Source organism: Neolamprologus multifasciatus, chromosome 2 (genome assembly GCF_963576455.1).
Source record: "Neolamprologus multifasciatus chromosome 2, fNeoMul1.2, whole genome shotgun sequence".
Classification (NCBI taxonomy): Eukaryota; Metazoa; Chordata; class Actinopteri; order Cichliformes; family Cichlidae; genus Neolamprologus; species Neolamprologus multifasciatus.
In genome coordinates this window covers 729,412-746,484 of record NC_140440.1, presented here as the reverse complement: position 1 = coordinate 746,484, position 17,073 = coordinate 729,412, and the positions used below count along the sequence as shown (strand labels likewise).

At 39.9% G+C, this 17,073-nt stretch overlaps 2 protein-coding genes across 2 annotated transcripts; one reads left to right on the top strand and one right to left on the bottom strand.

Moving 5' to 3' along the window:
- The first annotated feature begins 311 nt into the window (after nt 1–311).
- On the top strand, nt 312–7,321 carry LOC146523788 (uncharacterized). The gene is made up of 5 exons (XM_085183220.1): nt 312–518; nt 2,783–3,517; nt 3,893–4,285; nt 4,845–4,961; nt 5,470–7,321. Exons 1-5 carry the CDS (start codon nt 441–443, stop codon nt 6,544–6,546), a joined length of 2,400 nt encoding a protein of 799 aa, XP_085039346.1. The 5' UTR covers nt 312–440; the 3' UTR covers nt 6,547–7,321.
- Nucleotides 7,322–8,196: 875 nt separating this feature from the next.
- LOC146523787 (uncharacterized) lies at nt 8,197–12,003 on the bottom strand. The gene is made up of 2 exons (XM_085183228.1): nt 10,809–12,003; nt 8,197–9,146 (listed from the first exon to the last, which is right to left on the bottom strand). The coding sequence occupies exons 1-2, from the start codon at nt 11,643–11,645 to the stop codon at nt 8,820–8,822; spliced, it is 1,164 nt and encodes a 387-aa protein (XP_085039354.1). The 5' UTR covers nt 11,646–12,003; the 3' UTR covers nt 8,197–8,819.
- Between the last annotated feature and the right edge of the window lie 5,070 nt (nt 12,004–17,073).

The following is a 17,073-nucleotide window of genomic DNA, read 5'->3' as shown; positions in this document are numbered from 1 at the left end:
GTCGGGATCGGTATCGTACGGAGCCCCGCAGGGGACATGGGAGAAAAAAAAATTAAGACGGACTTTTGCGAGATCTCGCAAAACTTTTGCGAGATCTCGCAAAACTTTTGCGAGATCTCGCAAAACTAACTCGGGATCTCGCAAAACTTTTGCGAGATCCCGAGTTAGTTTCGCAAAACTTTTGCGAGATCTCGCAAAGCTAACTCGGGATCTCGCAAAACTTTTGCGAGATCTCGCAAAACAAACTCGGGATCTCGCAAAACTTTTGCGAGATCTCGCAAAACAAACTCGAAAAAAAAAAAAAAAAAAAAAACTCGGGGAAAAAAAAAAAAAACTAACTCGGGATCTCGCAAAACTTTTGCGAGATCTCGCAAAAGATCCCGCTCCTTTTGATAGCGTTTCAGTTGAAGGGTGCGTACGGAGCCCCTGTAGGTGCAGACATGGAGGAGGATTTAGAACATTTCTTGCGGTCAAGAGAGGTCCCACACGACGACATCATGCACATGCAACAAGACAAAGTACGTATAAACAACAAAGCATTAAACACCGCGGTTCAAAAGGCGAGTAACTTGTTGAAAAACCTAGGTCGTATATGCAGGCCTTTAATGTTAATTCTTGTAAATATGTTCAGGTTCATTAAACATAACTGTTAAGTGCACATATGTTTTGAAATTTCAAATCGTGTCCAAATTCATGGGCTGCATCCTCCCGAGGACTCGGGCTTCGTGGTCTACGTGGGGCGGGTCCTCAGAAGTAGGCCGGAGGTAAACGGCTGGGGAAATTGGACGGTCTAGCCTTCTGATTAGCGTCACCACTGCGTTGGTGGAGTTTATTAAACTCGTCCGTCTGCTCCTTTCTATCTAATGCTGGGCTCACACTGTGCGATTTTTACAGTCGCGCGATTCAGCTCCTGCTCAAACTGTACATTGACTCGCAGGGGTTAGAAGTTCGTAGGTCACGATGCAGGGTCTCACACTATACGACCCGATGCTCTGATGCGACCGAGTGCTCACACCAGTGTTGCCAACTTAGCGACTTTGTTGCTATATTTAGCGAGTTTTCAGACCCCCTAGCGACTTTTTTTCAAAAAAAGTCGCTAAAAAAAGATGTGAAAGCGCATATCGCTTTTACTCTCAACAAGCAGCGGGTGCTGTAACGCAGTCAGTTCTTTTACTCATTTACTCTTATGCTGTTTTGTGGATCACAAGGTTTAAAACTACTTATAAACACACAAAGTAACTCCACCAGAGTGCCTATTTCGGGTCACTTTTGCCGGTCCAAGCCTGGGTAAAGGAGCAGGGTTGGAATTGTGACATTAAAAAAACAATAATTGCTAAAATAAATTTAATTTGTAGTTCTAAATAAATTCTAAATGCATTTAGTTTTTACTCACTTTATGTCTCTTCCACGATGTTATTTCTCTCTCCAACAACATAGATTACAATTACATTAGCATGACCAATTATGCAAATTAGGCGATGACGTCATTTAGCGACTTCTAGCGACTTTTAGGACAGCCAATAGCGATTTTCCTTACTGAGGAGTTGGCAACACTGGCTCACACTGTGCGTCTATAAAATGAAGGTTATAACAGAAATTCTGTCGCTCGCTCTCCCTCTCTGTCTTTCACTCACACAGACACGCACACCACCGCCATCAACTTTGCTAAATTGCTACAAACAGGTTTGAAATCCTCACGACCAAGCGATTGATGATCGGGAGCTGGTTGTGAGGTGTTAATCGCTTCTCGTTACCCCAGGTATACTATACGATGCACGACGACGGCCAAAATCGGGCCATCGCAAAAACAGTCGCACGACTCAAAAATCGGCTCAAAATGGGCCAAAAATCGCACAGTGTGAGCCCAGCATAAGCGGTGTAAAAACCAAGAAGGAACCCACCCAGGGGATTAATAAAGTTTTATTTTATCTAATTTAATCTAATAACTTTAATCTCAGCCAAACCGGTTTACTCACGAACAAATAAAACACTGAAAAAAGCCAAACATTAACATTTTTAGGTTGTCTAAGTGTTTTATATATTACGTTTAGCCTGAGTTGCAAAAGTCCGAGGTGAGCTGAAAATGATGTGCCGGGAGTTGTGCCGTTCTCCTGGTATATGTTAATTTTGTTCTGGTTGTATACATGTTCTGTATACTGTTTCTTAATAAAGTTTAATAATTAAAAAAAAAAAATTCGGTGAAAAGGAGGACGCATTTGTCCGCTGCATTCGGAGGAGTCTACGAATTTAAAATAGAATCTTTGTAGAGATTGCCATAATTGTTGTACATTTCTGTGCAAATAAAAAAAAAAAACTAGTACGGATTTTGGATAGCCTTCGGCGCATCGCTGTGACGTAATCGGTCTACAAAAGCGTCCTCAGGAGGATGCAGCCCATGAATTTGGACAATGTGATAAATAAAGTTAAAAGAAAAAGAGGTTGCAGCCCATGAATTTGGATGTTGTTATCTGGCTGTGCCATTACCATGGTAACATGGACACCATAGCACAAAATACTTGGTGGAACTTACCTTACTTATACCTTACTAGCAAAATATTTTTTAGTAACGTAGTATATAAATATCTACTACTATTACTCTACTAATACTAACAGAGCAACAGTAAGGTAATAAGACACAAGTTGTCAGAGTAACTTTTGATAATGATCATGAACAGTAATTAAGAACTCTATTTCTAATACAGTTAGTATTCCATGTGTGCTAGTGTGGCTTCCTAGAATAAAAGTATATTAATAGCATTTCTCTAATGTTTTATGTCTGCAGGTGGATAAGGCAGTGCTGTCCGTCATGACTGATGTACAAATGGCAAAATACATAAGGACATATGGTGACAGAGTAGCTGTCCAGTCCTTCTGTCAACAAACTAAGTACAGCACAGATAAAGAGACTCTTCTGCAGAACCTAAGAGATAAAATTGCGGCACGGAAAGTAAGATCAAAAACCAAAGGAGTGCTGTGTGGTTCATCAGGTGTGTTCCACAAGCAAGGTGAAGGGATGGCAAGACAGAGAAATACTGCAGGAGAGAAGACCTGCAGAAAAATAGAAATCGGATGGCTTCATTTAAGCAGTAATGAATACCGTCAAGTGAGAACCAGAAATGGTGGAGGAACAAGACATGCAACTGTGGAAAAAACTACAACTGTAGCTAAGATTTTGGAAATGGGAAAGGACCTGTTTTTTCCAGATGGGTACTCGCCAAAAGGGAGAGTTGAAGACTTTGTCATTGATGTCTGTGATTTTAAAAGAAATCCGATTGCTTTAGATGACACTGTTGGCAAACTTTATGAACAAACCAAATTGAAGCTCATGAGATTTTACATTTGCACAAAAGATGAAACACCATCAACAGTTCAGTCCTCATCTGAAGAGGATTTTTCTGTCAGCATAACTGAAGAAGATTCACCGGTGACATTACTTGGATTTGACAGTGAGACAGATGATTTTGTCCCAGATCTACTTGACCATGGGGATTCATCTGACAGTGACACTGGCAAACAGGTTTGTTAAAATAAGAAAGTTATTATTACAAATAATGATCACTTTAAAGTTACTGTATTTTGTTGTGTTTATTAGTGCTTGGTGGTAACATGCGACATGTTCTAATTTTGTTGTACTATTGTACTAGGTATGACTGTGCAACGGCAATAAAGAGTTGTCTTATTCAAGTGCTTTATGTACATCTACGAATATTTGCACTTCTGTAGGATGAAATTATTCAAGGAATTTGTTGTTGACTTGTGTGGTAAGGTACATTTAATACATCTGTGAAAGACTTACAGCTTTGTATTCATTAACATGTACTAAATGACTGGCTGCTGAAAAAATAATTGAGTTATTTTCGTTTGTTTCTTGTGTTTGTTTTCTGGTTCACAGATTCACAATTTCCAGATGGAACACAATCCAAAAAAACTGAAATCACTCTGCGAGGCAGTGACAACACAAAGTCAAGGAAAATCACATCATATGCATTCAACCCCAACAGACATTAAAAACACTGTTGTGGGACAGCAGCAGCAGACTGACTCAAGTGATCATGATTTCCCTGACCACTGCTCTGAAATTATTGATCTGACCAGTATAGTTCCTAACAAATCCTTCAAACTAGAGTCCCGGGAGAAACTTCCAGAAGATTTGGAATTTCGTTTTCCAGACACAGACGAAGTGGATACGGTTCTATGGAATCCTGAAGAGGATCTTGTCAGAGCAGATGGTGATGACACAGTCGTGATAACCCTGAATTATGTCAACAGTGAGGATCTCAGACAGGTAAGACCATGGACAGTTGTGGTTGATATGGTTTATGTAAGTGTTACAAAATATGGAAATTTATTAATAATCAAATTCAATAACTTGCATAGTTCTGATTTTAAAAAAAGCTGATCATGCATTCCTGCTTGGACAAAATTTAAGCATGTATGTTATTTTCTGTAATATTATTCTTTTGGATCTTAAAAGAAATAACCTACAGTACTGTGAAACACTTGCTCGATTTCTATTAATCAGAATTCATCTCTTGTTTGTTTAAAACTTGATTTTGTTGCAGCAATAATACAACATTTTAAGTAGTAAGAAGTACATCAAGATCTGATAAAAACCTGTGGAATTCCACTGTAATATGTCTTTTTACTCTTGTAAGTGAGACATGTAGGCTGGAAATAAAGAGGTGTATCTTTTTTCTATTTCTTAAGACCTATTGACATATTTTGCAGACTTTTTAAGAACATTCATGATTTAGAATAGGCCAAGGTAGAAGATTGAAGAAGAGTCTTCTAATCTTGAAGGTTTAAGGTGTCTGTTGTCAGTTAATGCAATACTTCCTTCTCAGAATGCCGACACAAATGGATTACCTATGGATGGTTTCCTGCTACCATTGTCTTCAGCTAATGGCTTGCCCACACCCCATATGCAGTCAATACAGGAGGAAGCACCCCAGATTACACAGGTAAGATGGATCAATTCGGGCAACCATAAACACCTATCTTTACATACTGTAGAGATGCCAAAATTTCATGCTATTTTCTGAGGATATGGCAGTTTGTGGGTCCATTTGAATTAAAAGGATATTGTCAGTTGAGAGACAATTCCAGTGTTTAACATTAAGATAAGATTAAACAGGAAATTTAGTCTTGAAATTAAATTATTTACATAACACAGCAGTGAGACATTGTTTTGGTGTCACTATTGTGTTCTCTACCTTTTTTGCACAGAAGTGAGTCTTCTCATACATGTAAAGAACACTTGTATAATTTTCTGTGAGGCATACGAGGACATCCATCAGGCCAAAATGTGAATGTTATACATAAATTGTCAGTGCAACCATGGTTTGGGAATGTACAGCCCACTAAAATTAGACAAATAAATTTCAAACTTTTTCAGAACATTGATATTGTGTAATCTGTACAATTCATTTGCATTTCTTATGGAATGTGCATGTTTTGTCTTTTACTCAGGACCATGGACTGAATTTCATCGCACAAGGTTTGCCTTTAGATTCAAGCAACCAACTTTCCCCATCAAATTCAGGAGACCCACAGAGCCCCCTACATGTATCAATTCGCAGGATAAAAGTTGTTGATGATCTTTTGGCTGTATTTATGGACAGTAGCATTCTGAATGAGACTTTAAAGATGAACTTTGTAAATGAAAATGCTGTTGATGATGCTGGGGTGTCAAGGGAGGTTTACACTGCATTTTGGGAGCAATTTTTGGAACAGTGTGAAGGTGAAAATGAACGAGTTCCAAGGCTGAGACCAGACTTTAGTGAGGCTGAATGGCAAGCAGTTGGGCAGATATGGGTGAAAGGCTTACTAGACCATGGTGTCTTTCCAGTGAGGCTGTCAAAGGCTTTCATTTTAGCTTGCATCCACAGAATGGACTCAGTTGATGTAGACATTCTGATTGCATCGTTTCTCAACTATCTCCCTCCTGTTGAGAGATCAGCTGTTGAGAAGGCTCTCCAAGGCACAATGGATGAAAATGATGAAGAGGACCTGCTTGACCTTTTTACAAGGATGGGTTCCCACTTCCTGCCACCTAAGAACAACATGCAGCCTGCCATTGAAACAATGGCTCATAAGGCCATTCTCCAAGAGCCAAAGTATATAATGGATTGCTTCTCCACACCCATGGCACATCTGCAGCTGAAACTGGCAGACAAGGAAAGTGTGTTATCTCTGTATGAGACAAAGAAGGCCACAGGCAAAAGACTAGTGCAGCTATTTGAAACAACAAAATTGATGCTGTCTCACGGAGAACAGACAACCTTTAACCATCTTCAGCGTTATGTTAAAAACGCTGATGAAACCAAAGCTGAAAAAATCCTGCGCTTCTGCACAGGATCTTCTGTGATATGTGTTGACAAAATTTTGGTGTGCTTTAATGCTGAAACTGGGCTCAACAGAAGACCTGTTGCTCACACCTGTGGAGCTACCCTTGAAGTGCCATGCACTTACAGTTCTTATCCTGAATTTCGCACAGAGTTCGACAATGTCCTTTCCAGCAATTACTTTGAAATGGACATCATTTGAACTTGATGAGTGTACTAATGGTTACAGCTGTAATTGTTATATGTATGATTATCCTTGAGTTCATAAATTCTGTCTTGTTTCATTTGTCATTGAAGCATTTGATATATTCAGCTGTATAATAAGCAGTCACAAATTTAATTTTCTGATGGTTTAGTTGTATGTTAGCTCAGATTTCACAAGGACTCTTTATTGTTTAAAATTCTTTGAAAATGACCGCATCTTTAACTTCTGCTGAAAACAAGGTTTGTGTTTAGCGTTAGAGGGACAGATCACATCAAAATCTGCTGTACACATTATCATTGTTTCCTTTTACTCCTGCCATCAGCCAGAATAAAGGCTCGCTTTTGTTTTAAGTTCAGTGTCCTCTCTCTCTCCTTGTCTGCTTTTGGGTACATTCTCTCAACACACCTGCATACCCTGCAGTGACACACATTGGCTTGCTGTTTATCCATCTAGAATGTTTTGTCGTGAGTTGCCTAGTTTTGGGAGATATTAGCTGTAGAGATCTCTTCCTTGTTGAAAAACTACATGAAGCTACATAAGGTCTACATAAAGACATTGCTACTAAGCATTAAGTACCATGTGAAACGAGAAGGGTAGGCTCGTACAGTCAATATCTCTAAAATTGGGCAACTCACACTAAAACAATGTGGATTAACGAATACTACAGCTAGCGAACAGAAAAATGTGTAAATTTGATTTTAGGGTGAAAGGTCCATTAATATTAGTAAAGAATGTCACTATGGTTGCGAAAAAAGTTATTGAAAGTTAATGATAAGATCCTTTTTCCAAATTCTTAAAGCTGATGTGGCCTATAAACATCATCTTGTAACAATAAGTCCTATTTTCCCTTGATTAGCTTCTGAAATGTTTACTAGTTGTTTTGTTAAAAAGCATATTGCCATCACAAGTTATCTTTTTTGAAAGGACTTTGCCATAATGTGACATACAGATGATTCACAATTCTTTATACTGTCTTATATAATTACAAATTACCAAGCAATGATTATCAGATTTAACAGTTTCTTGGATAAACAAGATTGTAGGCCAGGATTTCTAATTAGATCAAATAGTATATATGGTTAATTATAAAATATTGCTATATTTTTGACAGATTATGCACTTCTGTCTACCCTTCTCTGAAATTAAAGTGCCTGGGAACACAGGCAGTCAATACACAGATGTTGTCGATATGCTTTTGTCATTTGCAATTTTTTAGTTGTCTGTACTACATAGTCCAAAAAAAAAATTAGAAATTGATTAGATTTCAGTTTATTTATCCGGTAGTTCAACAACACATATCATCCTTTCAGAAGTGGTGAGTTTTGCAAAAATAGCATTCGAATGAAATTGCTGTTCATCAACAGAACAGGTGGGTGCAAAGAATTTGTTATTCAGCTGATAAAATAAGCTTCAGATAAATTCAGTGACCAAAAAAGAATGTTTATATCTATTAGAAATTCTAAGAGTTCAAAAGGTCTCGATTTAGTTCTTTATTTTTTCAGTTTTGTTTAACCAACATTAAAAAACTAAAGCTCGTCTGGAATCAGAATAAATAGTTTAAAAAAATAGCAAAAATGACATGAAATAATTATATTTTTAGACAGAGAAACTTGAGTTTAGAAAAATGCCAAGGTGCCCCCCCCCCCCCCCCTCAGATTATGATGCCCCTTAGTACCATTTCATGTAGCTTGCCAGTGTGACAGTTGGTGTTATAATATATATAAAGCAACAAGGCATAATAGAATATCTCTTCGATTTTAAACTGTATTCTAGCCAACATAAACAACTAAACATTCCCATCATTAACAAATAGAGATGGTGTAAATAAATACCAACTCACCATTTAAAAGTTATTACAAAATACTCAACATAAACCACCATTATCTGAGTAAACACTGTACATTAAAACTCCTAACACATTAAATTAAGACGTGTCTTATGTTTTGATCCATGTATCAAGCCAAATAGACAGTTAAAGTAATTCTAAGTACACATAGACATAGAACTTGATAACATTTGACAGAACATTACAATGTTTTTGTGCTAAAGAACACTCAGAATATCATTAACAGGCAGAGACTCCCCTTTATACTTTAGTTCACTGACCCTCCTGGAACACAACAATAAATATTTCTATATAAGATATTCTCATAAATGACTGTGTACTAGAAAGCTTACAGTTTACAGTCTGTTTAATATCCAGAAGTTAGCTTTCTCACATATAGCACAGGTCAATTTTGAGAAATGTTCTCTGATGCAGTGTATGCAATTTACACTAATGCCATGATGTTCTCTCTTAAATGCATGTACAAGTTCACAGCCTGATATGGGTCTGTTGGTGGAGTCAGATGGGACTCAGTCATGATGATATTGCACAGTTCATATACATCGGGGTCACATGGTTTGGTCAGTCGAAAAACACACTCAGTTTTACACATTTCAACATCTTCTTCTTCAGTGGGGCAAAGGAAGTCTCTTGTCCCGTAGAGCTCAGGTAATGTATACATTACATTAGGTCGACCACTGGGGATATTGATGTTTGTTGATGGCCTGATGGAGTGTGTATTCCAAACCTGTGCAGTGTCATCCAGCTCATCCTGTTAAAAAGAATACAGAAATTTAAGAAATGTGATCGCATGTACGTATATACATATACGCAGATCACGATGAGACAACTCACTCACTGAGAGGAAGGTTTCTTATATTTATGCAATTTATTATTTTTAAACAATCATGCGAATTTTTGTAATCATGTACTTTACCTAATGTCATCTGTACAAGTGTTTCACACACTAACTACGGTTACTGTTATGCTGTGATATCTTACATTAGTACTATTAGTCTTATTACTACCTGCTTGTCTCATCTACTCCCCTCATAATAATCAATTTGTTTTATGTCACTGATCATTGTATTTTGTATTTGTAAGTTATTTGGATATTCCAATCTAAATAATTCCAAATTGTAAATAGTTAATATTATAGATAAGAAATTTTCATATGCCATGTCAACATCTTCAACATAGATGTTACCAGTGTTGGGAAGGTTACTTTTAAAATGTATTCCATTACAGATTACATGACCCGAAATGTATTCTGTAACGTATTCCGCTACGTTACTCAATGAGAGTAACATATTCTGAATACTTTGGATTACTTAATATATTATCATGCTGTTTACAACTACGTGAATGTACTATTGCTGTGATTTATTACTGTTACTGAAGGTCCGTGGCTCCGAAACATAGTAAAGGGACCTCTGGCTAATACGGTGGGTTCTGTGTCTGGTCGTAGCCAAAAAATACTTTTACTTTGTTGTCTGGGTCAACTTTGCTTGCGAGAGAGAGGTGTTGAAAGGCTGCTCCAACGGAACTTATTGTTTTTGGAGGAAAACACGAACACGGTGTACAGTCGAGTCTTAATAGCTTACTTACAGCTGGGCTCGTCAGGCTCTCTTCTTGGCTGCAGTGGTTATTATTATATTTACATGCTTCCAGCTCCCGTTTCTGCTCGATGACAGCTCCTACTTTTTTTTCTCCCTCCCTCGCTCACAGACACATCAGGGGTATGGCAGTCCATTCTCCCTGCAGCACGGACTACACTGCCTATGATGCTACATTCTTTAGAGCTATGCCTGTAGCATTCTGCCTATTAGCTTAGCACAACAACAACAAAAAGGCCTCTCTCACCCAGGAAACACGCAGAGAGAGAGCGTCACCCTGTAACCATGGCAACCGTAATGCTGCCTGGAACAACAGAACGTAGCTGTCAAACAAAACCCAAACAGTCCTGACCCGCCACAATATGAAACAGGGAAGTACCGCCGTGTAATCCATTTATTTCAACAAAGTAACTGTATTCTAAATACCACCTTTTTAAACGGTAACTGTAACGGAATACAGTTACTCATATTTTGTATTTTAAATACGTAACGGCGGTACATGTATTCTGTTACTCTCCAACACTGGATGTTACTGTAGTCTTGGTTGTTGAGCTCTTCCTTAAGGCGGCCGATTGCTTAAGCCTAAATTATAGTATTTACACAATTTTTTATTTCATTTACTCCCTGCTCCTCTCAACCGCTTCTCCCTGTCTTGTCTCTTTCTTCCTGCAAGTCTCTCCATTTCCTAAACCTGGCACAGGTCTCATCTCTCACAGTACTTCGTGTATTACCTCTCTATCACTTCCTCAGTTTATTTTATCTCTCACTCACACACGCATGCATCCATACACGCAACAAAACATATTTTATTAACTCACCTGGATGAGTCCCATGCAACAAAACTGAAGGAGGTTTTTGTCCAGAAACCCACCATCAAAGTACCCGTTGTCTCTGATGTCTGCAAATAAGGATAACCAGAACTCCAGACACTGGCTGCGAAGAAAACGCCACCAGTATTCAATCCTTTGATTGGCGGTACTTGCTCCCTCCAAGTAACTCTCAAGGGTGTCGTTAGGAGCCACGGGCACAAGGAAACGCTGAAAGCCTCTAACATGGCCATTTTCAGTTCCAAGATCGCCCCTCACAACTCTAGGGCAGCCCTTTAAACGCTGCACCGCTTCTATGTAATACCCCCCGATCACTTTCGGATTACTATTTGTTGTGTACGCATTAAGCCAGATTATTTTTCTAGAGAAACCGTCAATACTACCATTGATACAGATGCCATATGGCTTCAGTTTGTCATAGGAGTCCATGTGCCAGATGAAATTCAGCCCTTTTGAAAAATAGTTCCTTCGCCTGAAACGTCTTGCTTGCCTCAGTGCGACGCCTCGGGGATCCAGCTCCTTCAAAACCAAGCGCACATCCTCTTTCCTCACGCGTAGTCCATGTTCCCTGCATTTAGCGTACATCCATCGGTATCCGTGAAGCTGCCCAGAGTACTGCAATTGGTTGTCTATAAATTCAACCAAGACGGCCAGGTCAGAGTACGCTTTGTGGCGAGTGTGTCCCCTTGCGCTAAGAACTCTCTTCAGATGTCTTTCGCTTATATGAAAACTGTGTCTACTGCAAAGCACAGTTTTAATGTCTTTATAGTTTAGTCCAAGCTCAAAGTAAAAATCTATGAATCGCTCAAATGGGTGTGTGTCCTCCATCGCTGTGGTTGTTTCTAAAGTTTCAGTGCTGATTTGGAGGTGTATGGTATGGACTTTTGCGAGATCCCGAGTTTTTTTTTTTTTTTTTTTTTTTTTTTCCCAGTTTGTTTTGCGAGATCTCGCAAAAGTTTTGCGAGATCCCGAGTTAGTTTTGCGAGATCTCGCAAAAGTTTTGCGAGATCCCGAGTTTGTTTTGCGAGATCTCGCAAAAGTTTTGCGAGATCCCGAGTTTGTTTTGCGAGATCTCGCAAAAGTTTTGCGAGATCCCGAGTTAGTTTTGCGAGATCTCGCAAAAGTTTTGCGAGATCTCGCAAAAGTCCGTCTTAATTTTTTTTTCTCCCATGTCCCCTGCGGGGCTCCGTAGTATCGGATCAATACTAGCCTGGTTAGATCGATTCTTTACTTTGAGTTCTGCTTGTTTGCTATGCTGTGCTTTCGGCAAAAACGAAACAGCCAGGTCACTGGACTCGCCGCTCCTGTGTCAGCGGAGAGCAGGCATTCTTTGCTCCCCCCCCCCATGTTTCGGTGTTGCGCTGACACGTCACGTGACTTAGACACTTTGGGGGTTATTAAGTTGTTTACATATTAATTATAGTTTTACCAATTGTTTTTGTTGTTGAGAATTTTAATTGTAATTTTTGTATTATAGTTTATCAACAGTATTTGTTTTAATTTGTTTACTGGTTTCCGTGCACTTAAGATTAACAACAACAAAAAAAAGATCACTACCACGGCAGACCCGATGGCATTTTCATGCCTAGCAGCATCATTTATTCTTACAATAATCGCATGGTTGCTGTAACAGTACATTCAACGGCTACAGCTCTCCCGCTGGCAGCCGTACACATCACCGCCACCAAACCTGCAGCGGCATCGCAGAACACGTCCTGCCACATACCCCCGTCGCCCGCTTCACCCCACCCCGCGAGCAGGCGAGGGAATCGGCCCGGACCATCGGCGCCCCATGCCCCGGCCCAGCGATGGGTAAGTGTCCACTCTGGCGGTCGCCCACGCCTCCAGTGGAAGCCCGGGAGCTGGCCCGATGGCCACCCATATGGCAAGCAGCGGCGGTGCAGCAGGAGTGGAAGTGAGCCAGGGCTCAGAGGCAGCTGGGCAGATGGACCATGCAGCCTGCGTGCCAAAGCGGACAGCATGCCGTCCTCAGGCAGGACCCCCGCGCACCTCGACCTCCATCTCCAGCTTGGCAGGTCCCGCTGGCGCACCAGCCTCCGTCTCACCCGAGCCGCGCGCTGTCCACCCTTACGGTGATCACCCGGTTGCTGTAACAGTAGCCTACATTCAACGGCTGCAGCCCTCCTGCTGCCAGCTGTACACATCAACATCAACACCAAAAACAACAACAACACAAGCAGCGCACAGGTTTTAAGCCAGTGAGGCATGATTGTAGATGCAGTGAAGGTGAGTCCATCATTCCTACAAGGTCAGTAGATCTGTAACACAGTCTGGATTTCTTTAGAACGGAAACATTACTTTTCAGAGACACAGAGCTCAGAGAAAACTACAAAAGTGGGTTGCCCATACCATACCATACCATACCATACCATACCAGAGGTTTTCTTAGAATCATGGACTCTTTTCATTTCACACAGCATGTATCTGGCCCCACCCACACCAAAGGGCACACTCTGGACCTTGTATTTACTATTGGCTTAACCATTGACTGTATTAGTTCTGAGGATATTTTTATCATCATTGTATTATATTTAATTTGTCTTTTTATTTGCCTCCTCCTCCTAAGCGTCGTGCTTTTAGCTCACACATCTTAAATTCTTCTACTGCTGCTAAAATTTCTGACGTTTTTAATTTGGATCTGCCTGTTTCTAATGATGTTGATTTATTAACAAATCTTTTTAATAATTACTGTCTTTCTATTATCGATAATATTTGCCCTATTAAAACTAGACTAGCCCCTGTTACAAAACCCTCGCCCTGGATAAACGACAGCATTCGCTGTTTAAAGCATGTCTGTCGTAAAGCTGAGCGTTTGTGGAGAAAGACTCGTTTACAGGTTCATCTCTTTTATTTAAAAGACCTTTTAGTTTCTTTTAACGTTTCAATTCGTGATGCAAGGGCTGCTTATTTTTCAAACCTAGTCTCTAGGAGCAGAGGTAACCCTTAAGGTTCTATTTAAGGTTCTATTTGACACAATCAGGGATATTGTTGCTCCGGCTTCTGCTGCTGTCCCTATTTCTTTGAATGAAGACTGTGAAAATTTTCTTTCCTTCTTTGTTGAAAAGGTTAGCAGTGTAAGGAGCAAAATCTCTCCCTCCATGTACCATTTGCCTGTTCCGATTTTACTTAAGCCTGTCATATTTGAAAGATTTTCACCAGTGTCTTTACCTGAGTTGTTGAAGCTGGTCACTTCAATGAGATCATCCTCTTGCCCCCTTGATATTTTATCTGGGTCTTTACTTAAAAATGTTTTTGAGTCTATTGGTCCTAATGTTCTTAAAATTATTGATGCATCTCTACTCTCTGGTCAGGTCCCTGTTTACTGTAAAAGTGCTGTCATTCACCCACTTTTAAAAAAGCCTAAACTTGATCCTTCTTTGCTTTCCAGTTACAGACCCATCTCAAAATTGCCTTTTATTGCCAAGATTTTAGAAAAGGTTGTGGCCAAGCAACTCACAGATTTTCTAGATGAACACAACGTTCTTGATAAATTTCAATCTGGCTTTCATAAGACTCACTCTACCGAAACTGCACTTCTTAGAGTGTCTAATGATATTTTGATGAATTATGATGCTGGAGAGTGCACTGTTTTGATGTTGCTGGATCTGACCTCTGCTTTTGACACTGTTGATCATCTTATTTTGTTAGATAGATTAAACCACTGGGTGGGTGTATCGGGTACCGCATTGGAATGGTTTAAATCCTATTTGTCAAATCGATCTTTCTTTGTGGCTACCTCTAAGTTCAGATCCTCCGTCAGCTCTCTTGCCTATGGGGTGCCTCAGGGTTCTGTCTTGGGACCATTATTGTTTTTGTTGTATTTACTCCCTCTTCTGCAACTTCTTAGCTCTTTCTCTGATATTTCATATCATTGTTATGCAGATGATATTCAGCTATATATCTCTTTTAGGCCACCTGATGTTTCTAAGCTCCAAATCTTGCAGTCCTGCTTAGATTCCGTTAGAGATTGGCTGGCTGGTAATTACCTTCAACTAAATGCTGATAAAACAGAAGTCATTGTCTTTGCTCCTGAGAAATTTGTTCCCCTCGTGGTTAAAAATCTAGGCCCTGTTGCTTCCTATATTAAATCATCCATTAGGAACCTTGGTGTTAGATTTGATCCAGCTCTGACACTGGACACACACGTTAAATCTTTGGTTCGCTCTTGTTTTTACCATTTAGGAAATATTGCTAAGCTGAGTCCCATTGTGTCACGTTCCGAATTGGAAATGATTATTCATGCTTTTGTTTCATCTCGCTTAGATTATTGTAATTCCTTGTTTACTTGCTTAAGTAATGCCTCCCTGGAACGACTGCAGGCTTCTGACAAAGCATCACAAATACTCCAATGCCACTTCCCTGCTGATTCAACTGCATTGGCTCCCTGTCAAGTTCAGGGTCCAATTTAAGATCATAATCATGACTTATAGGGCCCTGCACAGTGTAGCTCCAACTTACTTAAGTGATCTTCTTCTTTCCTATCACCCCAGCAGGTCCCTGAGGTCTTGTGACCAGGGGTTGCTGGCTGTCCCGCATACATGGTTAAAAACAAAAGGTGACAAAGCGTTTGTATCAGTGGCTCCCAGACTCTGGAACTCACTCCCTTTGAGTTTGAGATCTGTGGACTCAGTCATGTCTTTTAAAAAGCAGTTAAAAACCTATCTGTTTAAACTCGCTTTTGGTTGATTTTGTTTTGTTTTAGATTTTAATGTCTGTTTTCTGCCTCTGTAAAGCACCTGCAGCAGCATCGCAGACCACAGCCCGCCACAATAATAAAGGATTTTTTATTTAATTCTAAATAAATTATTTCTCCTAATTATGTCCTGGGTTTTAAGTAATTAATAATACAAAAGGAAAAATCACAAAAAACACTTAAGGTCATGAAAATTAATTGCGATTTAGCAATTCAATGAGGCATCCACCTTATTTATTGAAAGGTATCAGTATTGGTATCGGCAATACTGGCCCATATTTACTTGGTATCGGATCGATACCAAAATATGCAGTATCGCACACCACTAGCGGAAACTGGAGAATAATAATAAGAAGAAGAAGAATAAATCTGAGGAATAGTAATAAGTGTGCCTCTTGGCATAGGCACACTTAATTAAATCCAACAAAGACGAAGCATTGGTATTAACAAATAGCAAACCTATAGCCAAAATCAAAAAACTGTTCATCCAAATGTCGTTAATTTGGAAGAAATTCATTTTGAAATAAGCAAAGGTTCAGTTCAGGTCCTGGAAAATGTATCCCTGTTGTTACAAGTGTAACACTTAAAAGGTTTTTAATTCAACAAGCAGAGGTTTAAAAAAAAATCACCCTAAAGGTCAGAAAAAGAATATCTTTTTTCTCATATCTGACTGTTATGACACCACAGGGGATTTTCTTTCCCTACCCCCTGCTCTATACTCATACCTTTTATTTTTCATTGTCAAGTTCCTAATTGCACTGTTTTTGTCACGACCTGCGGGATCAGCAAGGCGCTGATCGTCTTATTCCCTCTCTCCTGTTTTGCCGGGGCGGAACTCATGGTGGGTTCACGCCCTTGGCCCACCCCTTCCTGGATTGGGAACACCTGGGCCTTATCAGACCAGCTGATATTTAACAGGGAGGAGGTCTGCTGTTCGATGCTGGATTGTTGTGAAGACTCTCGTTAGTACAAGTCTAGCCGAAGTTTGCCGTGCCGACATATCAGATGTTAACGTGTGTTTCTGTGTCTCTAGATTCCCCGTGCCCGTCCCCGTGTGGAGTGTGGAGAGAGGTCTGAGTGGACGTGTGTGTGATTTCCCTGTAAATAGCACAATTCTCGCACTGCCTGTAAATACACTTGGTGAAGAAATTGTAAATAAAATTCTCTCTGTTAAATCGCAACTCCAGAGTCCTGCGTGTGGATCCTCAGAGCAACCCGTGACATTTCTGGCATTAAAATGTATAAGCAATAATCATTCCTCTAGATCAGTCTAACACAGGTCTTCACATATTACTGATATTCTGTCAGCATGCCTTTCAGACCTACATTTATATAACTCACCACCTCAAACAAGCTGTTCAGCTGGTTCTACCCCAACAAAAGCAGCATCTAAGCTATGATTTTATTCATATAATATACTGAGCTGTTGAGCTGTTCATCCAAATGGGACATAGGTGCTCAAGAATGTTTGCAAAGTAGAAGCAACACCTCCTCCCCGCCGCCCTGTCAGATGTTATACAGAAATGTTTTGCTAGCTTGAGC

What these genes read in the sequence shown, in the direction of transcription:
- LOC146523788 (XM_085183220.1), top strand. Translation starts at nt 441, where the DNA reads ATGGAGGAGGATTTAGAACATTTCTTGCGGTCAAGAGAGGTCCCACAC. An exon ending in TGCACATGCAACAAGACAAA is followed by an intron (nt 519 to 2,782) that starts GTACGTATAAAC and finishes TTATGTCTGCAG; the next exon opens with GTGGATAAGGCAGTGCTGTC. An exon ending in ACAGTGACACTGGCAAACAG is followed by an intron (nt 3,518 to 3,892) that starts GTTTGTTAAAAT and finishes TCTGGTTCACAG; the next exon opens with ATTCACAATTTCCAGATGGA.
- LOC146523787 (XM_085183228.1), bottom strand. Translation starts at nt 11,645, where the DNA reads ATGGAGGACACACACCCATTTGAGCGATTCATAGATTTTTACTTTGAG. An exon ending in GTTGCATGGGACTCATCCAG is followed by an intron (nt 9,147 to 10,808) that starts GTGAGTTAATAA and finishes TCTTTTTAACAG; the next exon opens with GATGAGCTGGATGACACTGC.